At 41.4% G+C, this 22,744-nt stretch overlaps 2 protein-coding genes across 2 annotated transcripts in view; both read right to left on the reverse strand.

Moving 5' to 3' along the window:
* The window catches only part of SLC9A4 (solute carrier family 9 member A4), a 35,495-nt gene extending 31,000 nt beyond the window's left edge, over positions 1 to 4,495 (reverse strand). Inside the window, exons 1-2 of the mRNA XM_059822054.1 lie at positions 4,158 to 4,495; positions 542 to 1,005 (exon numbers count right to left, since the gene is read on the reverse strand). Of these exons, the coding sequence (XP_059678037.1) occupies positions 542 to 1,005; positions 4,158 to 4,419 (726 nt within the window). The 5' untranslated portion in view covers positions 4,420 to 4,495. The remainder of the gene's footprint in view (positions 1 to 541; positions 1,006 to 4,157) is intronic.
* Positions 4,496 to 6,939: 2,444 nt separating this feature from the next.
* Positions 6,940 to 20,799, reverse strand: IL18RAP (interleukin 18 receptor accessory protein). The gene is made up of 10 exons (XM_009811192.2): positions 20,676 to 20,799; positions 19,297 to 19,564; positions 19,026 to 19,200; positions 17,520 to 17,694; positions 15,203 to 15,271; positions 14,824 to 14,944; positions 12,902 to 13,056; positions 11,900 to 12,037; positions 7,857 to 8,027; positions 6,940 to 7,313 (listed from the first exon to the last, which is right to left on the reverse strand). Exons 1-10 carry the CDS (start codon positions 20,797 to 20,799, stop codon positions 6,940 to 6,942), a joined length of 1,770 nt encoding a protein of 589 aa, XP_009809494.2.
* Between the last annotated feature and the right edge of the window lie 1,945 nt (positions 20,800 to 22,744).

Here is a 22,744-nt window from a genome sequence, read left to right on the forward strand (position 1 = left end):
CCTGTCTAAGGTCTCTGAGGAACTTCCTAGTAGGGGCTGGAGGAAGGAGTGCGGCCTCCAGATGTTGTCCACATCTGGCTTTTTTTTTTTTTTTTTTTGCAGAGGGTTCTCTCAGGCATGTGACAAGGCAGGGTATCCTGTATTGCTACCCCTGCTGCCTTCAGTCTTTAAGCAGTACAATTTTCTATTTATTTGCTTGCACAATGTCAAGAACGTTCCCAGGTTTTACACTGATCCTACCAGCAAAATCAGCTGTAGCTTATCCATTCACTTCAGTGAATGCAAGAGCAAGATGTCACGTCTAATGTGTATGTGTATGCTTCCCTCTTCCAGCAGCTCTAAAACAATATGTTTTTGAAAGAATTAATATAAGATGTAGTCTTTACATACAGTAAAATTACTTGTGTGTAATGGAGTGGAGTATCCATAAAATAAATAATGTATCTAGGATGTCCTTAGAGCTGCTCTTGTCCTGTGCCCTATAACCCTACAAGCCACAACAGCCCAAAGAGGGAAAGACAAGAAGTGGAGAGAAACTTACCACAGTTATGCCATCGTTTAGCAATGATTCTCCAAAGATCACCATGTAAAGCTGCTCATTAACAGAGGCTTCTTCAAAAACTACCAGAGCTGCCACAGGATCCACAGCTGAAATCATGCTGCCGAAGAGCAGGTTCTGCAGCAGGTTCAGGTCAGTCAGGCCGAAGGCTTCAATCTGGCAGACTCCATAGAGGGAGAGGCCAATCCCAAATGAGTTTAGCAGAGATCCCAGCACAGACCACCACAGGATGGACCCAAAGTTTTCAAAAAATGGGCGAGTTGGCATGAAATAACCCTCCTCCAGGACAATGGGTGGAAGGAGATATAAGAAGTAAATACTTGTATTCATCACCGGTGGAGATTTGTGATCAGAAGCAAAGATGATCACTCCAACTAGTGCTCCAATGGCAATCAAGATGCAGCTTTCAGGCATGAGTCTTGGTAATCGGTGATAGAGATGGAAACCTTGAATAAAATGTTAGCGTATTATTCAAGTTTAAATTAACCTGATGTCAGACAGATGTTTTGCCTGCCTTTCAATACTTTGTCTTCAGACAGCCAGGTTTTGCTCTTAGGATTATGAATGTAAAAACAGGCAGTACTGTTCCCTTCAAAACTAAACATTCCCAGACTTGTATCACTAAAGCAGGGGAAGAGTTTGGCCATGAATCTCTTCTCTTCCCACTCCCCAGCTCTCGATTCCTGTGTGCGTGAGTTTAAGCTCCACTTCTAGGAATGCAGAAACTTCTTTGAAAAGGTACTCCACAATTTGGAAAGAAAATATTCTTCAAGAAACCTTGCTGCCCAACCGCTACTGCCAAACCTGTGAGGCACGGTATTGTCCCTCCATCACGAAGAGACCCCTATCCCTGGCTGTAGGTTTGAAGGCAGCTTCCCCCCAGTGCTGAGGAGGGTCCGTGGCTGCAGAACTCCCGCTGGATTTGGGCTGACCAGGAACCTGGAGAAGCCCAAGGGAGCAGGGAGCAGCTCAGATGCCACAGTCTGCTCAGCTGCCTCCACTTCCAGCACCCCCTGAAGCATTGCATGGACTGCAAGTGACCCACAGACAGAGGGAGTGAGTACTCATGAACAGCAAAATATCCAAAGCAGCAGGAATCAAGCCACAGTAATGTAAGGCTTTGTACAAGCTGATTAACCTTGCTTTTCTGGGAAAACTGCTGTTCCTATATAAGGTAAACAACATTTTGTAAAGAACCTTATGAGTTAGTTTACTGAAACAAAACCAGTGATTTCAGCAGAGCGGAAAGAACTATTAGCAGACATCAAATATCTGAGAAAATAATGTGTCCTAAGGGATTTTTTTTTTCCTCGCTAGAATAAAGGCTGAGTCTACACTAGCAAATTAAGCAGGCCAAAGACTTTTCCAAGCAGAAAGGTTCGGCTTGCATCCATACAGCCAAATTCTCTTCCCTACCCCAGCAAGAAGTATTTGCATCCAAACTACCTGTGGGAGCAGATCCTGGCCCACAGTCTGCCCAGGTACTGCCTGGGAGAAGGTTTGTCGACGTGGGCCAGAGCTGAGAAGGCACACACCAACACTGATGTGGAATGGACAGTCACACACAGCTTCCTGACAGGCTGCTTGTTAGTTTACAAGCATAGATGTAGCCAAGCTGTTTTACAGAGAAAGGGCTACACTTGCCATATAAATGTTGTGCATGTGAATCTCCTCCTGCTCACCTTGATGTACTACTACTGCAACTGCATTCATATAATTCTTCCCATTTGACATTGATACCAATACTAAGATAGTGTCTAGCAGTGGCTCATCTAGTCGCTATATCAGGAACTGTGTAATCATATTATGAATGAGAGGTGCCTCTACTAGAAATGTAAGGAATTTTTCAGAATTTACAAGAATGAGAATGATGCAGACTAAGAAGCCTATAAATCCAATGGCTGTGTCTCCATGCCTGAAGCTAGGTCAACCTTCATCCTGTAACTCCAGAAGCTAATGCTATGACTGCAATTCTGTGACCCTCAAATTATCAGTGTTCAAAAGTAAAGGAAAAGAAAAATATTTTTATGAAATTTTCAATAATTTGTTTGGGAGACTATTTGTTTTTTACCAAAAAGTATGTTAAGATCATAACTCTATTCATCTCCTTTTTTAATAAAAATAAATCGTGTTCAAGTCTTCTGTCCGTTTTACAGAATAAGGGGATTGTTTTGCCTTTCAGGATCTCAGAAATGTTTACCACCTTGAAATCTTGAAATCCAGAAACAAGATAATACCTGAATGAAACACTGAAAATTTTTAACAGTTTGGAAATCTTCTTCCCTGGGTAACCAGATTATTCGGACTAACTCTTTCTTCCAAGTGGATTTGAAGTCAGCAGCTCCACACTTTTCACCAAAAATAGTATTATTTAAAAATTCCCAGCTAAGGAACAGGTCTGCTTGGGAGGCATCACACAGTTCTTCTGAAGTATCTATTTCTTGCTCAAAACAAGAATATTGAGTAGATGTGCCATACGGCAAGTCCTGTGCTTTTATGGATGATGAATAAAGAAATTGATCAATATGCTCATTGCTAACACACTCTGCTGATTCCAGAACAACAAACTTTGTTTGTAAAAATTTTTATTATTATTTTAGCAGTGAAGGCATTTGTTTATAGGAATTGGATTGAGATCATCAGCTATTATGAAACTCGCAAATCATGGGCAGTGGTAACGATTTTGGTCATTTGTGTGACTATGACATGAAAAATGTTTATCTTCGGGCCACCTCCAGAAAATCATCAGTCCCACCTACCAACCTGTTCTACAGTAATGTTTGAAAATCCCATGGAAAGATCAAAAGGACAGGGAGATCACATGTGAGCAGCTCTTAACATTATTACAATGTTCTTCATTTATTTGATATTGCTCCATTAATTCTGAATGGTCAAATTATTTGAGCCCAGCCATGAAAACATGTAAGACACAAGGTGAGCCATTTTTGCTATGTTAATTGCAGTTCCTACTTCTCCATGAGTTGTCTGTCTTTATTCAGATACCTACATGGAGCTCCAATAGAAGCTAAATGTATTGGTATGTATTCAAAAGGCACTTACCCTACATCTCTGATGACCTACACTCTCTTAGACTCTTAGTCCCTCTCTGCTGGTATTACTTTCTGAGCAACTTTAAACAGCAAACATGTAAAACAAAGACTCATAGGGAATTGTTTCCTATTATTCGCACAACAGAAGAATTCTTCCCACTTTTCTCCCCCAAATTCAATACGCTTGAAGTCTCAGTCTGGTGTTACTGATTTCTACAGCTGTGTCAGGCTGTCAATTCTGATACCTTGAGATGTTTAAAGACTAGAAAAAGAGATGGACAGCACTGTGTAAGGGAGAGCTGTTGCTCACTAGCATAGACAACCCAAGAAACATGAGGGTTAGAGGTCATATATTTACTTAAATAAGCTGGAAGCATTCAGAGGTGGAATTTTGTCATTGTTATGGTAATGAACACACATATTCTTTTGAGGACAGAAGCTGTAAAAACAATCCCAACTACAAAAATGCACAGAAGATACTTGATTACATGGTACATTTTTAACTCCTTGCGGAGGTAGGAGGACCCTAGATCCCATTTTCTACTTACCTATTTTTGCAAGAGAGGCAAGGAGGATCCAAAGAGTAACTTCATAGGGAATCTGCACATAGTCATAGTCCACTGTGAAAACAGGTAGCCTTGTATCTTGTGAAGAGTCAACAGCACCCCCGTGATCAGGTTCATAGTGAGGCAAGAAACTCTTGCTCAGGTTGGGCTCATCCATATAAGCAGCAGCAGAAGAGCATACCAGACTCGACAGTGACAGCAACCAGTTCAAAAGCTTTGCATGTGCAAGTGCTGCAGAGCCCATGTCTGGGGCTGTGTCTATTTTATTACAGATACAGTGTGTAGTGGGTGCATGAAGGTATGCAACACTCACTCCTGTCGATTCGCGCTGCTCATAGCCACGGCCACTTCTTTCTCAGGGCTGCTTCATTTGCATATCAGAGGTCATTTTAAAAGCCCTAATGTGCCTGTCCTGTTCCTTGTGTTACAGACAGACCTGGAGTTTGTATGAAGATACCGGTTCTGCAGGTTCCTCTGACCCAGATAAACCTTGGCCACACCATCACCCTGTTAAGGAATAAAAAGCCCTTTCCAACTACATTATTTATCGAGCCACACTGATTTTTTTCCCACTGTCAAAAAGAAAAAAGCTGCAATGCACACCATTCAGGTAGCAAGCGCAGCATGAGTAAATAGCATCAGGTGGGAGAGGCGGTGGCACCCTGGGCAGGCAGGAGAGCCTGCGCCATACCTTCCTCTCCTGCCCTCACTCCCCGTCTGCCTCCCCAGCGCAACCGGCACCTCAGGTACCACACTTGGCACTGCTCACTGGTCCTGTCTCACCTGGTAACAAAACTACTTGGTGTGTAAATAAATGGACTCTGCAGGGCTTACAGTAGGGACATCTGGTGGAGGACCACACAAACTACGTTCTCCTTTAGAAATGTGTTCTCTCTCCTAAATGCACATATGTAACTTAGCACATAATAACAATAGAAAGAGGAAGGTCTGAGTCACATCATGGGCCTAAAACTGAATCTTGAGTTGTCTTGTATTTGACATTTGTTGTACTTATGCCAGCAAGATATTTATTGGACAACCACATTATCTTCCTCCAACATGACACATTCACCCTTATGGAACTTTTTTTTAAAAGGTCAGCCTCTTCTCTCATCCACAAAAACTACCATGTTTAGTGTTAGGATAACAAAGTGTGCAAACATAGTAATGTTGATTAGAAGTTGCTAAAGCCTGTATTACGTACATTAGAAGTGAGTAATTTACTGACAAATTATTCGAATTGCCCACTGATTTTGTTGTGTTGGAAAACAGTGCAGACTAGGGAGAACAGAGATGTGCCCCAAAACAACGAGTACCGAGGACCCCACATCTGCATTGCTTGTGTTTGGGAGCAAATTCCTTCGGGCCAGCTGGTCCCACAGACTGAATGTCCCTTCATGGGTGGAGAATATCTTCCGCTTGACTTTCTGTGGAAAGGGATTCAGTGTGTGCACCTGTGATGCTCTGTAGTGCAAAGCGAAGGTCAACAAGTGGTGACAACTGGGAAATCTGCTTCAAAAGCTTAACATAAGCTGAACTAAATCCCCAATGCAGGTGCAACTGCAGTGTCAAAATTTTCTGTGGTACAACCAGTGATGCCATTTGATGCTCTGTTTCTACATGAGGCAATATCTTCTGCATCTGCCCCACAGCACCACCACCAGCCCTCCCACGGAAGGCTTTGAACCCAATACAAAATTAGATAGCTAATGCTCAGCCTGCTTGCAAAAGAGTTGTTCTTTTTTCACTATACTGGTCCTGTTAACAGCAGTATTTCTTGAAGTCCCTCTCCAACAAGGAATCCGGCAGATGAGCTATTCAATTAGCATTATAAAACAAGGATTTGTTAACATGAAGGCCAAATGAAGTCAGCAGAACACCAGATCAGTGGCTCTCCTACTCAGATCTTCTGAACACTAACCGTTGCATTCCACTTAGCTACAGCCATACACACACAGACTGCACGATGCCTTGAGAATAAGTGATATGAACCCTGGAGAGTTAGCAGCCAGCAGACTGCAAGGGAAAGTCTTCAGAGTCCCTGGAAGTCTACCAGCTGTGACAGCCAGGACTTTTAGATTTCCAACTGCAACACACCCATAATACCAACAGGTTCAGTGGGACCCATGAGTGACCAGACAGGATCAGCAATGTGCAGATGTCTCCAAGTGTGAAATGTTTCACAACTGGTAGGAATGCGTTCTCCCATTGCAGGAAGGATGGAGATGCCTGGGATCAGCCCTGACACAGTGCTCCTTCTATTCTCAAGCCCTTCAGCATAGCCAGTTGTAGCAGTCTCCCATGGTACTTCCTTGGTTCTCCCACAGGAGGAGGTAACTCGTTCAAAGAGTTTGGATTTGTCCCACTGGACTGCACAGGAAAATTAAACTGCAAGCTTCCACTGGGGTTCCCTTTTTTAATCTTTTTCTAGAAAACAAGTATAAAAATATTGCAGAAGAAATACAGTGCAAAGAACAAAACATTGACATGCATGTCTCAACATCACAGCAAAAGAATATAATAAATATAATAAAAATAATAATAAACTAATAATTTATGAAAGATAGCTCACATTACAGTTGTGTTCAATGCCACTTGGTTTTACTGTGGGACTGCAGCACTGTCACACTTCAGTCCTCACTGGTTTGGAGTGAGCTATTGCTGACTGCAGTGACAGTCCACAGTGGTCAGCCAACATAGAAAAGGTCTTTTACAATCACGTCACCATTCCTGAGCCTGCTGTCATCCCTCTGTGAAATTTCTGCTATCGATATACCAGGCTGAATAACCTTTGGAAAAAGCCCTTTAGGCTGCAATTTCCCAACATCCTAGTAGTTTTCACTGGCATGTGGTAATGCATATATTTCCAGAACTTCTTGTTTGGAGTAGCAGAAATGGAAGACTTCCAGGTAACAACTGGTAAAATCCGAAGAGCTTTCTTCACTACTGGAGGCAAAGTCTCTGGCTCTTGGAAAGCGTGGAACTTTATTAATACCAGTTTGATTGTTTTGTCTTCTAATGCACAGTTCACCGCTGCCTGCAGTTCAAAGATGCTTGGTCCGCTGACATAGGCTGGGCTCAAAATAATTATTGCTCGTCTGCTTTGTTTAATAGCTGTAACAACTTCATCTGTGTATGCTGGAGAAGAAATGGCAATCATTTCTGCATTCTGTAATGGACTTTTTATCTTATCAGTTCCTTTATCAACAGCTAAAACCCAGAAATAAGGAAAATCAAAAATAGGGATGCTGAGCAATCATATAACCCCTAGAAATGTGTTTGCTATCGGAGGGTACCGCGGCTGTTCTTACATAGCCTGGAGAACGCAACTTGCTGCTCAGGAGGTGGAGGGCAGAGCTGAGACCTCAACACACTTTGTTGCTACTCAAACACAGTCTCAAGGGACTCTTGGACTTTGTCTCTCCCATGGACAGGTACTGAGGGCTTTCTAATTACTGCAGGTAGCACTGAGTAAAGTTGCTCAGAAAGTGCGACCACACTCAAACGTACAGATGCCTCAGGTGCAGGGGCCAGATATAAAGATCAAAATACGATGAGATTTGAGCAGAAACTCCAGTACCAAAATATACCATTTGCTGATCTGGTACATAAGGTTTTTTGGAAAGTGAAAAACAATTTTATAAAGAACTGAAGATTTTCTACCATCCACAGGGACCTTACCTCCTCCTGGAAGAATATCTCTTTCAAGAATGCATAACTTGTATCCGTATTTATTTTCCAGCATGTCTGGAAGAAGCTCCAGGGCAAATTTTTCCTCACTAATTAGAGTCGAGTCACTTTCAGAAGAGTGTAGTTTTGCATAGGACACAAATGCATCAAATTCTTTGCCATCTAAAATAAATAAGTAAGTAACACTGCATACATTAACAAGTCTGTCTGAAGCATTCAGCTTCTTTCTTAATGCTCAGTTTCTATTTTTATCTATTTAAGTAGGTACAACACAAACCTAAAATTATCACCTGTTCATGAAGTACAGCCATCCAGTTACCCAAAGCCAACCCTTACTCCTCACTGTCTTGCAAATTTTGTAGACATACACTACCAAAGCAAATGAGGAAACCACAGACGACTAGTGCAAGTAAGTTTAAATCAGGCATTTTTCTGCATTTTCGCAAACATGATCTGCTTTTCACCAGTGAAAGATCTGGTCCCTTCCAGGCAAAATCCATGTTGTAGGGAATTATTCCCAATCTTTTCTCTCATTTGGCCAAACGCTGATTCCAAAAATACTCATCAATGCACAACCTACTTTGAAAATATAGCGAATTTTAAAGGAACAATGTTCTTAAATATTAGCTGCTTGCAAAAGATGTGGTATTTTCATGCACTGTTATGTTTCTAATCAGAGAGACTGGTGCAAGTAGTAAAGCCTAAGTAAGATCCAAGTATCAGCTCAGACACTGAGTACTGACCAGTTCCTGAACTTTGTTTCAGTCTCATTAAAAGAATATGTTTGTGAGGTGCTGATAAAAAATATATAAAGAACTTTTCTCAGCTTTGAAACAGCCTGGTACCAATGACCTGAGTTAGGCCCATTCTTAACTACAAGGCAAAAGCAAATCTTATCTATTTGCTAAATAAAATTTGAACTACACTTGAGGGAGGAGGAAGGAAAACAAAAAGAATTTCTGGTAAAAGCAAAAGCCACAGTGGATTCAGTCCAGTTCCCCATATGTAGTTGCTTGATGCCATTTAAGGTGTCCGAACGTTGATGGGACTGCCAAATTTGACGTGGGAACTACTGGAGACTCAAATCTTTTGGAATGGCAGGACATCCTCAGGCAGCTGGGTTGTATCCTATGTCAATATAGTTAATAGAAACCAGAAAGAAATCCAGCTGTTCAGCACAGGGTCCTACTGCAGGGCGCTGCTGCAGGGCGAGCTGAGAAGCTCTCTAGATTTCACCATATTGACTACATCTTCACTGCATGGGAACTGAGACATCTACCTCCAGCACAGACACCTAAGTAATGGTGTTGAGCGTCACCCTGTGCCTCAGTGTTAACCTCCTGATTTCTATACCTAGGTGTAAGATTATGACCACAAACCTGAGCTAGAGCCATCAGGTTCCCATAGGATCTAGAAGAGCCCATATGGATTCCAGGGACCAAAGGAAATTCACACGGAAACTAACGATGTGCATGAGCCGGTATTGAAAACCTACATTCAGAACCAGCACATAGCAGAAAGTATGTCATCAAAACAAAACGTAGGTGTGCAGGTCAGGTTTGGAGGCCGAGGATGTGATTATACAACACATCTCTGCTCCTCCCCTCTGCTCCTGGCCACACGCTTCCACCACTTCCTTCTGCTGGTGTTGAAGCTCTTGTGGTAACAGAGGAAGCTGATTCACTTTGCTAGCTACTCACTGTCTTTTACTGAGTTATTTTTCTGCCAAGTTGAGCCAATTTAGGCCCACAAGAGTGAATCACCAACAGCAGGCACGCAGGACTAGTGTGGGAATTGAAGGTAGGGCAGAGGGTCACTAGATTGGTTCAGCTGAACTTCAATTCAGCTACATTCTGAATTGAAGCGCCTTCAAAAACAGTTTTTAAATGACAATAAATTGCACTACAAGCCAGATATTCCTCATTTCACCCACAGAGGTCACTGCAATCTTATTAGAAAACAACCATTAATAAATACATGACCGTTTTCCTTTATAGTATTACTATTACAATAGCAAGTTAAAAACAAATACACAGTAAGCACCACTAGGATTTTTTTTTCCCCAGAATTGTAGAGAAGGACAGTAACAATATGAGGAACTTTTGGCACAAACATTTAAGATGCCCAAAGGGTAGGAAATCAAGGATACCCGAGTTAAACAAAGTGACCACATATGTGGTCTATAAATGTCAGTATCACAGCTTCTAACTTGTTTCTTTCTCTTTGTGGAAGAAGGCAAGATTTTTAAGAGATACATCTGAACTGGCTAAGGATGAAGCCCAAGGGTTAGAGAAGCTTAAGAAAAAAGTTGACCTTACTGCTGTCTTCAACTACCAAATGAGAGGGTACAGAGATGATGGTTATATACTCTTCTTTGTGGTGCAGAGTAATAGGAGAGGAGGCAATAGATGAAAGGTGCAACAAGGGAAATTCTCATTAGATGTTACTCAAAAAGTTTGCACTGTGAGAGTAGTCAAACACTGGAGCACCTTGTCCAGAGAGGTTGTGGATTCTTTATCCACAAGTTCTTGAGCAACCTGGCCTAGGCTGGCTCTGCTTTGAGCAGGGTGTGGGATCAGATGACTCCCAGGGGTCCCTTCCAACCTTGTGGGATTCTGCAATTCTCTGATTCTGTGCTAAGAGGGATGGGAGAGAAGAAATGATGGAAAGGAAGAAGCAGCAAAATTAAGTCATAACTGTTGCTTTGCTGCACTGTAAGCAAGCCTTTTCAGACCTCAGATGACTTGATATGCATCCACATGAAGTGAGAAGGACATAATCCTGCAGGTGAGAACACATATTATGGCCAATCACCTTAGGTAGAAAACTATCTGGGTAGGCACAGTTGGTCTGCACACTCCATGCCCCCACGCTGTAAATGGTGCTGTGTGCATGCGGTACATGAGAGTCAAGGGAATGGGACAGAGGCTGCCACAGTGGAACCCAGTGGTGTCTTCAACTTCGATGCACAAATCTTGGCAGGTCTGTCTGTGTCCTACTGACATACGGGGTGAACTCTAAGGGGATTTCCCAGAGGTTCTTAAAACAATTTGTTACCAAATAGAGGGGAAATTTTGAGTGATTTTCCAAATTGCTTTTGCCAGCTGCCTTAGGGCTCACAAAAATACTTTCCAAAAGGGCAGTTAATTGTCTCATTGCATATGTATTTATAGATATCTAGATACAGTTATTTCACACTCACATATAATCGACATATACACATGCAAACACAAAAGAGGAATCAGACAGCTATATCTCAAGCTGCATCACCATTCAAGAATTTTTAGAAAAATGTCCTTGGGCACATGCTATCAGATTTCTTTCAACCCATGTAAGAAAATTGTGTTAAGTTCTTTGGACTAGGCACTGTAATTTCTTACACATTTTTACACTGCCTACTATGTTGGAGGCCCATTTTAGCTGAGGTGATAGGACAATGCTACTAGAGAGATTTGAAATATCAGAAGCTGATCACTCTGTTGTAAATGTCAAGATGGTCAAAGTAATTTTTAGAAAGAAAATACGAATATTTCTCAAACGTACACTTTTCAGTTGGTGCCCTATATCATCTTATTTCTCTCCTTTGTTTATTCTTCTGAGAAATTATTTGGCTTCAAGTGAAAAATACAATAGACTGTGGAGTCCTTCACTTAGTTCTGCAAGGATGTTCAATTCTTGTCCATGGGTTCTGTTGAACACTTGGGGAGAATGAGGTTAAAATGCTGGAGATGCTCTATTATTCCCTGCAAAGGGACTGCCAAAATTCAACTTCCTATTCTAATTTTCCATGGGTAAATTAGGGATCTTGTAAAAGGCTAACTGTGGCAGTTGGTGTTAGATATTTCCTCCCCACTGCTTAGCCTTTTTTCCATCTGAATCCACTGAGTACCTTGCTAGCTTTAACAGCCTTTGTATTGGCTCAAAGAGAACAGGGTCATTAAGAGAATTGAATTAAATGGTTAATTCTCACCAGATTAATGCACATGGCAAAAGACAGTAGAAAAACTGGAGAAAATTAATATTATGTTTCTTACCTCCTGTAGTTTCGTTGTGGGCCAGATAACTTCGGTACATCAGCACTATTTCAATCCAGTGCTGGTAAATAAAGGCAGTGAACAAAAGGAATGCAAACAGACTAGAAATGGCACCGCATAGTACGTATAAGAGAAGCACTGCAGAAAGAAAAGGGTCTATCATAACTCAGGCTTCCCAAAATAATGTTGACACTTAGATGAAAAACTCAGTCCAGAAATGGGGGCAAACCATCTCACAATCTTCATTCTTTCCCTGCTGGCAAACTTTAGGGAAGTCAGGAATTCATTTAGCTGCAAACCTTAACATAGAGTTTCAGACTACCATCAGAGACCTTTTTTGAATGGTATCTCCTTGATTGTATGAAAAGCCAATCTGTGATGGAAGGCACAGAGAAAACTCAGCAGGGCTGAAAGTAGTCATCGCTTGAGATGGAAAAGTCACATCAAAACACACATAGCTGCACACAGTGCCCTGCTGGAGACTTCCTGTGCCACTCCAATGATGAATCTTCACTGTGAACTATGGTTCAAGAGTTTAATTTCCACACTGATTCTGGTTTTGGCCTTTGCTTCAAAGGCTGCCACATTCATATCAGTTATGGCAGCGTCTCAGAAACATGCATGCTAAGGACTGGGGAAACATACAGAAACATCCTATGAAAATCAAGGAACACTATTGCTTTCAGCCGCCGCTCTGCTTCAGTTTAGTAGATTGCCTATTAACATTCAGAGATGCTACTCTCCTCTTCTTCCTCCCAGTTACTCTCCAGCTTCCACTTGGCCCACCTGCCTGCAGTAAGTCCCCAAACACCCCCATCCTTCTGAGTAGTCCTCAGAATAATGTGCCTTTCTGGACATCTGACAAATCAAACTTTTCCCGTCCAGCTTCAAGAAACTTCTGCAGCTGGCTAAAAAGCCGCTGTCAATGGGGAATGAATTTGTAGCAGTGAGTAAATCAAAATGTGTCTTCAAGGGCAAATAGTCATCCATCGATAGTTTTACCTCTCTGCTTTCTTTTCAGCTGGATCACAGCAGTGGCATTTCCCACCGAATTCTCAGCAAAGCATGTGAAGTTGCTTCTGAGGTCCCTTTCGGTAACTTCTTTCAGTTTCGCAACATGAAGAAGTGTGTGCCCCTTTAAACCATTTGGATAAACGCTAAAGAGAAAAAAGTATGTATTTGCATGATACCTTTGCTGTTCATTCACACAATCCCCAAATGTCTTAAATACAAAGAAAGAGGAGCTTGGAATGTCTTAACATAGAGCTTGAACTTTTAACAGCAATGCAATATTCTGGTTTGGAACTTCCGTTTGGTTTTTACATTGTAAGAAAATATTATCATCAAAGGTCTGCAGAATGAAAGGTTTATTCTTAAGTGATCCACTCAGAAAAATACTTAATCACTTGCCTAGTTCTAAATATATAGCCCCCTTTGACTTCTATAAGATTATTTGTGTTTTTCTAAGATGTAAAAAATTCCCCCAGGGGAAATGCAGGGAAATGAAACTTCAGAAAGGAGCCCTAAGAGAGGAATAGTTGGTCAAAAAGACTGAGCAGCACAGCCTCTTGCACAGGGGTAAAAAACCGAAGGACAGGACAGGCAACAGAGTAAGACAGATATAAGGGACAGAGTTATAGGAAATTAAGAGGTAACAGAGGAATCCCTTTGGGGCTGAGTGAGGGTTGTGGGGAACAGATCTGTGTCTACAACCACTCGAGATTACCCAGGATTTCTGAGTCTCAACATTTCTCTTTGAAAGCCACAAGTACAGGCATCTCTGGGTGGTCCCGAAGGCACCGCACATCATGCCACTGCAAAATGACAGTCTACCATGGCCCTACCTCTGCTAAATCAAGATACACAGGCATGAGCATGGGCAAAAACTCAACCTGTGCTAAAAGTCTGTTGGAAATGTTTTATTCATCTGGGTTTTTAAATAATAAACAAACAGAAATTGTATGTACACAAAAAGCTAAAAACTTGGTAAGAAAAACATTACAAAGCTAAATATTCGAAAGTTAGGAAAATCCAATTTCCAATCTGCCTCATGAGTGAGCGTGTGTATGTGTGTGCGCATGTGTGTGTGTGATATTATAATTTTTTTTTTTCCCCATAGGACTCCTATTAAGAACTTGATCTTAGCAGTAGCAGCAGGGCTTTTGCTTCCCCCCCATGTACATAAAAGTTTTCCCATAAAGATGACTCAGGGCTGTGTACTAAAAGACACACTTGTCTGTGTTGCCTCCACTATGTTTCTTGCCCAAGTTGGACACTGCATAAGTGAATGAGACAGGGAACTACAGGAAGGAAAGGGAAGCATGGTGATTATTTGGGTTGTCCCCAAGTCACAGAAAATCTTTCCCCCATACGTTGCTTCTCTGCAGGGTCTGGTTAACTCTTGCTAGGGAAGACTTCTGAAATTCAGTGTCCTGAAATTCAGTGCTGCAAGTCCTCAGACTGACTCAATAAACACACCCCAACATCTGAGTCATGCAAACTCCTTTCAAGGTCCACAGTACTGTTTTACTGAGCTGGTTTACTCCCCAGTAGGAGACAGCTTCCAAAGACAGATTGTGTCAGTTGCTAGCAAGGCACAGCAGAGGGAACACTTGAAAACAGCTGATGCAGGCACAGGCAACCAGGCACCATTCATGATGAAGCTGTCCATGAGCTAAAGCTTTAGGAAGAAGAGTTAAGGTATTGTGCAGAAAGTTTGAGTTCTTGCCTTTATGGCCATCAACATGTGCTTCTGTATGCGAAGTGCATGTGCCTGTCACACGCTCATGGACATATACGTTAATATATTGAAGAACAGAGCCTTCTGAGTTTCTTTCAGTAAAATGTATTCAGTAAAGCTGTTGTAGAAGGATTTTTACAGTTGCTGACTGTAGTAGTAATCACACTATTGGGTTTTTTCTTACCTTGTTTCCTGATTCAATTTCTCATTTATATTTTCTTTGTTGTTTCTTTTCCATGTTACCCTCATCGAAGAAGCTCTTTCAAACCCAAACTGTACACGGCATTCCAATTCAAGTGGGTTTCCTGGAACAAATTAGCACAGGAAAACCATGCATGGAGGTCACTAGAATATTTTTCTCTTAAATAGCCTGGGATCTATGTAACACATGATGCTTCCTTTAATATTCACACAGACATATATCATGAAAAAACCTACATTTTATATAAAATTCTCATACTCCTAGAGAGCAAAGCTGTTTTGCTTTATCAAGATCTATCATTTTCTATCAATACTTCATTTAAACATTTTCTTTCGCTTTCAGATGCGGAATCAAAACTTACCAAGCTCTGCTTCAAGGATCACTACACCATTGGGATACAAGATGTTTGGTGGATGGATAGTGGTTTTTGCTGCAATTAACAGGAATAGTGTTAATAACTATAATGCTATCATCAGTGCAGAAGACCAGAGAAAATATCTTACAGAATTTTCTTTTTCAAATGTTAGGTGGAATTTGGACACCTAAGTCCAAGAGGATGATTTACAGTTGTTGAGGTGTCTGAGAGTGCACATAAGGGAGTTTTGACCACAAAACTTGTATAGCTACTTAAAGACCTGCTATCTCAGTTACTTTGTGGCATTGCCATCTTACATGAGCTGAGGAGCTCAGCGTCTGTCCTGCACTTAAGGTTATTTAGGATTCAGAAATGAGGCCCTCCCCCTTGCAAAGCTCACTGAGGGACACAGTCCTCATACCAGTTCCCTGACAAGCCCCATTCCATGCCCAGTAAACACACATACAGCACACACACCTCATTCACAAGCACAGGTACTTGCACTAAAATAACCATGTTTTTTACTTCAAAACAAGGGCTGCCAAAGGGCACAGATAATGACATCCAGAGTTCATACAATCTACTAAGCAATTACCCAGTCTCCGGAAAAACAGCTTGAAGGGGCTAAAACCCACAGCTCTGATATTCTAGGAAAGTCCCATACGGCAGGAAACGGCACCACACAACACTTTTTTTTTTTAAAGGAAGCCACAGCAGAGAAATGAATGCAAAATTCAGGGGGAGTATGCATGTACATGGCACCTTTCAAGTGTTTTTCTGACTGTGCTGTGAAGTCAGGGAAAAGAACTGAGAAGCACAGTGCGTTAGCTCAGGTTCAGCCAGATCAGAATAAAAGCAGAGCTAGTCCATGCCTGCCTGGAAAATATTGTGGGAATATAGCCAGAGAGAAGAGTGAAAGAGCACCAGTCATTGTAACCCAGCACATAGAGGTCTCAAAAGTTGGTGAGACGTGGTTTCCAGACCCTGTCCTGATGGGATGTATCTATTTTTCCCATGAGTTCTTAGTACTAAATGTATCAAACATCTGCAAAAAAGGGACCAGCTATTTCAGAGGAGTCCTCACTAGACCATGGAACAAGGTGGCCTCACCTGACACCTTTCTTTTGCTCCCTAAATCTTGTTCTCCCTTCCACAGAGTGGCCCACTTTCTGCTAGGATGCTGAGAATAGGTCCTGTGCTATTGTCATACAGAAACAGCTGTGCTGGGTCCATCCAGCTCAAGATATGGAATAGATGTAGTTATGCTTTCCTCTGGGACCTGTGATGGACTGGAGTGGCTGGAGTGTCTGATGAAAGTGTCTTACAGCACTTAATCACAGATACCTGGAGAAAAGCATAACCGCATGTCTCTTTTAGCAAACTAAACAGATCATTCCTGGTCCCGAGTTGCTAGCATGCTCCCTTGCACAGTGTTGATGTTGTCCAACAGCACTCCGCCAGGCAATGCCTGGGCTTCACCTGAAGGGCAGTAGAGGACAGTAAATATTATAGAAAATGTCACCATGATTTGAAGGACAATATAAGGCCATGCCATATCACTGGGCCATAGAGGTCTGGCTGGTTTTATTCAGTAATCCATACAAAACCTAAAAGAACAGGTCATGCAGGCAGTGATGCTTTCCCCCAAACAGCATGCAACAACAAATGGCTTGTTTGTTAGATTGCTTGGAGTTTTCCTGTTTCCACTACTGTTAAAAAGTTATGTGGAAGATGGGCAGTGATCCCACCAACATCACCTTCCTCATCATTGTCAAGCGAAAAAAATGAAGTTCTCATCTATGCCACAGGGAACAATTTTGTTATCTAACTCTACTTTCACATAAGCCTTTACTTCAGGGATAGAAATAGGATTGAGATACACTGCTTTTGTCCACATTTCCCGTGCAGGATTTGCATTCCTCCCTCCTAGTATGCGAATATCTTCCTAACGCTCCCCATACAGTACATGGAGAACATTGGCACCAGTTGGAGTTTCATGAGTTCTACTCCCAGATCAAGAGATCTAAATCCTTTTGTAGATTTGATCCCCACTGTTAGGAACTACAATAAATCCAAGGTGGAATTAGATCTTGCAAATTATGGTATTGTATGCTACATGTTATTACTGAACATTGAATGTTCTAGTCAATGTCCCAAGATGTTCTCAGAATACTTGGAAGAGGATTTTAATGAACGTGTAGCTAATCCAGTTCATGGGGTTTTCAGAAAAAGAGCCTGAACAAAAGACATAAATAGAGTGGGAAATAATAGAGAAAACATGCTTTACTTGAGGTATTTTATTCTGTGTTGTTATATTACTCACCAATGACTTCTACTGTTACTGCTGTTCTCATTGTCCATTTGGTAGTGTTGTCATATAGCGTGTAGTCACACACATATATTCCAGCATCTTCATCATAGGTTGGATTCAAGTAGATTTCATTATGCTTAAGCTTTAGGCTTTGTCTGCTCTTCCTACTTTTTATCTGACGACCATCCTAATGAAAAGCAAAGGATATCAAGGAATTAGAAGTCCTTTTTTTGTTGCTGTTATTAAATTATATTTTAAGATATTTGGATAGGATTACCATGGCAGTAGGGCTAAGCTAAATTCTTTCCATTGAAACCCCAAAAAATATTTATTAGGAGTCAGAGGACATTTGCCAGTTATATTAAAAAAATGTGGTCTATAATATATGAATACCATTGTCTTTTTAAATAATTATTTTAAATTTGTGGTTGCTCAGAGAAATGTGAAATCATGAACCTAATGTAAATTGTACTCCTATTACTAAAGAGCAACAAAAAGAATCGTATTTTGGTGGACTGGGTATTTTTTATTTTGTAAGTAAATTATTTTGAAGACATTTTCTTGTTCTTTTATGAGAAGTAAATCACCGTTTTGGATTGTCTGATATTGACAACACTGTCACTATTTTCAAAAGGATGAAAACAGACTATTTTTTGAAAAGCACCCCTATTTTTTGACTTAGTGTGTGCATATTTTCTAAGACCACTAAGAATTTTCCTTAAAGCAGATTCCTGAAAAAAATCCACTAGTGCAAAATGGAAAGAATTTCTTTAAATTCAGTGGGCTTCAGATCAAGACGAAGGTAAAGATATACCTCATTTAATGCTTGAAAGTAAATGAAGAAAAACTTTGACTAGATTGTAATTCTACTTGATAGAATAAATAATGTAAATAATACCAGGTAGTAAAATGCACAATTGAACTTTCAGTCATTTTCATTTGCTCATACTATACAGGTTTAGACGGTATATTACGGTATATTCCTAGACAGTAGGAATAAATTTTAACTTGCAAGTATTTTAGTGGTCATTTGAAAAAGAGTAAGTCAATAAAGCTTCAGTGGAATAGAGTTTCATTAAAAACAGGAGTGGGAAAGAACAATTTGAATCATTAACCTTACAAGAATTTTTTTCTAACAAAGCCACTTTTTCTTTGGGATATTTGACATTTTCAGAACTTAAAATGTCAAAAGAAAACTTAAAATTTTAGATTTCAATCATATGTCAGTTTTGTAAAGAACCTATTTTAATTCTCAATTACTTCAATTTCTCAGCTAAAGAGAAAGCATTTATAGGCTTCTATTTTGTGGAATAATATTTTGGGTGTGGCAAATTTCTTTAAAACTCTTACTTACAGACTTGATGTATAGCAATTCAAGATTCTACTTTTGGGTTGAATTTCTCAGGCTGCATTGCCTGCCAAAGAAGAGTTCAAGAACCTATGGCACATGAGCATTAACTAGACCTAAATCTATACCTCCACTGAGCTTTTTTGAAAGCTTGAGGGAGTGACTCTTACCTTGTACCATTTTACATCTGGCTTTTTTATATGGCTGTAGCATTTTGTCCCAGGACAAGTTATTGAATTCCCATTGCCAGCAAGAAGATATAGCATATTTGTGTCATAACCTGAACATTTTGCTGCCTTCTTTGTTTGAACCTCCAAAACAATTTTGAGACATGGGATTTTTTCCCTGAGTGATGCAGAAAAAAAAAGTTAAACATTTAATACACAAAACAAAACAAAACAATTCTTGTACAGAAATATAAGCTTTTGGTTCATTACGTACCACATCACACAGATGTACACTCCGGAAGCACTGTCCCTTACTGGTTTAAACCAAAGTGCATCTCCTTGGAGAGCAGGATTAGAGCTTTCCTTGATAGCCTTCAGTGTCTCGTTATCTTTTTGACGCCAGAACCATTTCACCTTATGTTGTTTTAGAATTGAGTTGTTATAAATGTGGGTAGCATCTCTGTCTGGTAAAGCGCATTGTAAAACAAACTCCTCATCACTAATTGCACGATACCATATTTGAGGTTCAACATGGGAACATCCTGAAAAGCAGGACAATAAGATATCAGTACCACCTGAAAGAATACTCACTCATCACGTTTAAAAAAAATAATTAGGAATACTACAAAAATACAACTTTACCTTTCTTTGTGTTAAATGATTTTTTATGTGACTGGATGCTGGGCTAATAGAGAATTGATTTCCTTAAACATGGAATTTGCCAATGTTCAAAGGTTTCCAAAGGTTTATTAGGCCTTTTTCAAAACCCTAATGTGAAAATAACTTCAGATTTTTAGTGAACTGAAGATTTTCACATGGGTGCTAACCTGTTAAACCTCAACTCTGTAGAAAAGCAGATGCAGTTCTACTAGCTCTCCTCATACTAATGGAGAAGGGACTGACATAAACCTGAAGAAGCAGAGCCTGCCCACCACAGTCCCTATTTAGGGTAAGATTGACAAGCATTATTGTCTCACCGCCTTCAAATCTTTCCCCTCTTATGTTTCAGTTACTGTCACTAAAATTAGACAAATTTTTGGATTCTGAAAGCTGTGGTCGTCCATCCTAACCCCGAATTCTCTAAAGGCTGACCAGCCTTGCTGCGTAACCCCTCCTGCCAGTCAGGATGTGGTAACCCTTGAAAGTATGGCAGGATTTCACTTCAGCAGAAGGGAGGGCGTGAAATCTTTGGTTCCTCGCCTGCCCACCTGGCAGACTCTTCTCAGTTTCAGTTTCTCTCTGCAAACTGAATTGGATCAAGCTCCTCCAGATACGTTGTATGGGTGGAAGACTTTGATATATCAGTCTCACCCTGCCTTTCTCTTCCTTCTCCCCCCTGACAGGCTTGGACCAGCTGCTGGAGACTTCAGGGAGTCACAGAAGCAATTCATTTGCTCCGTCTGGTTCTCAGAAATTCTCCTTTACATTTGCCCTTTTCTTTTCCTTAGGGAACTGGATTTTGAATTATATTTAGGGTAAACTGTATTACCAATACTTAAAAAACTTGCAGAAAGGCTGGAAACAGCTATTTCCCTGACACAAGCATGAACAGGTGCAGGAAAAACTCATGAAGGCATGGCAAAATGCAGATCCACTTTTCTCAGCTGTCAGAAAGCACCACAAGCACCAAACCCCACCAAAGCAGACTCTTACCTGGCAAGTTAATCTCTCTAACTTCTGCCCCACTGACAAACAATGCTAGAATCCAGCACAAAGTGAGCATGATTTTCTTTATCAGTTTTGGTTGATATTCTGAGACATTTTCTTTAGGAATCATCTTGCTTTCTGTAAAAGAGGAAAACAGATTTTTTTGTAAATAATACTCCAAAAAGATAGAGAGGCAATTACATATTTTATTCTGTACCTCTATAAAACATAGCAGACAGTATTTCCCAGATATTGTGCTTTTTAAAAATGGGGTTTGCAGCACTCTTTCTGGTCATATAATTTCACACAAATGCAGAATAGATGATATTCAAGAATATGCAACTGTCTCTTTAAATACATCTTGCATAGAGTTGGTTACAGATGGATTTCCAAGTTATACCTACAGCAATGCAGAATTCCACAACTGGAGTGGAAATGCAGGTCTTTCAGCAGCTGTTGCTGTTAGAAGAGGAACCTGTTCCCTAAGGTGAGAGATAAGATACCAAATAACAAAATCAGCCTTTAGCTAATGACAGCTATCAGCAACATACTGAGAAAGGCATAACTGGCACAAAAATCCGTGGCGCTCTGTTGTATCTTGAAGGCCAACAGGCCCAGAGTGTGTAAACTGGATTCCTTTGGGATTAAACCAAATCTGAAGACATGCGGCAGATGCAAATGGCATTGAGTCCATGGGACTGGAGTAGAACTATGCAGAAGTAAAACCCTCAAAGCATGTACTGTGTGGACACCAGGTCTTTGGTTGTAACTCTTTCACCCAAGATACATACACCTATTGGGCTTTATCCTAAGATGTCAGGCATGTCAGCCTGACCTCAGTGCCAGGGAAGATTATGGAGCAGATCATCTTGAGTGCCGTCACGCAACCAGGCGATCAGACCCCATCAGTGTGGGTTTAGGAAAGGCAGGTCCTGCCTGACTAACCTGATCTCCTTCTATGACAAAGTGACCCACTTAGTGGATGAGGGAAAGGCTGTGGATGTAGTCTACCTAGAATTTAGTCAAGCCTTTGACACCATTTCCCACAGCATTGTCCTGAAGAAACTGGCTGCTCATGGCTTGGACAGGCGTACTCTTCGCTGGGTAAAAATCTGGCTGGACGGCCAAGCCCAGAGAGTCGTGGTGAATGGAGTGAAATCCAGTTGGCAGCCGGTCACAAGCAGAGTCCCCCAGGGCTCAGTTTTGGGGCCAGTTTTGTTTAGTATCTTTATCAATGATCTGGATGAGGGGATCAAGTGCTCCCTCAGCAAGTTTGCAGATGACACCAAGTTGGGTGGGTGTGTTGATCTGCTCGAGGGTCGGAAGGCTCTGCAGAGGGATCTGGACAGGCTGGATCGATGGGCCAAGGCCAACTGTATGAGGTTCAACAAGGCCAAGTGCTGAGTCCTACACTTGGGTCACAACAACCCCATGCAACGCTACAGGCTTGGGGACGAGTGGCTGGAAAGCTGCCCAGAGGAAAAGGACCTGGGGGTGTTGATTGACAGCCGGCGGAATATGAGCCAGCAGTGTGCCCAGGTGGCCAAGAAGGCCAACGGCATCCTGGCCTGTATCAGAAATAGTGTGGCCAGCAGGAGTAGGGAGGTGATTGTCCCTTTGTACTCGGCGCTGGTGAGGCCGCACCTCGAATCCTGTGTTCAGTTTTGGGCCCCTCACTACAAGAAGGACATTGAGGTGCTGGAGCGTGTCCAGAGAAGGGAAACAAAGCTGGTGAATGGTCTGGAGCACAAGTCTTACGAGGAGTGGCTGAGAGAGCTGGGGTTGTTCAGTCTGGAGAGGAGGAGGCTGAGGGGAGACCTTATTGCTCTCTACAATTACCTGAAAGGAGGTTGCGGAGAGGTGGGTGCTGGTCTGTTCTCCCAAGTGACAGGTGATAGGGCAAGAGAGCATGGCCTCAAGTTGCACCAGGGGAAGTTTAGACTGGGTATTAGGATAAACTTCTTCACTGAAAGGGTTGTCAGACACTGGAACAGGCTGCCCAGGGAGGTGGTTGAGTCACCATCCCTGGAGGTATTTAAAAGACGTGTGGGTGAGGCACTTAGAGACATGGTTTA

Source organism: Gavia stellata, chromosome 1 (genome assembly GCF_030936135.1).
Source record: "Gavia stellata isolate bGavSte3 chromosome 1, bGavSte3.hap2, whole genome shotgun sequence".
NCBI classification, from domain to species: Eukaryota; Metazoa; Chordata; class Aves; order Gaviiformes; family Gaviidae; genus Gavia; species Gavia stellata.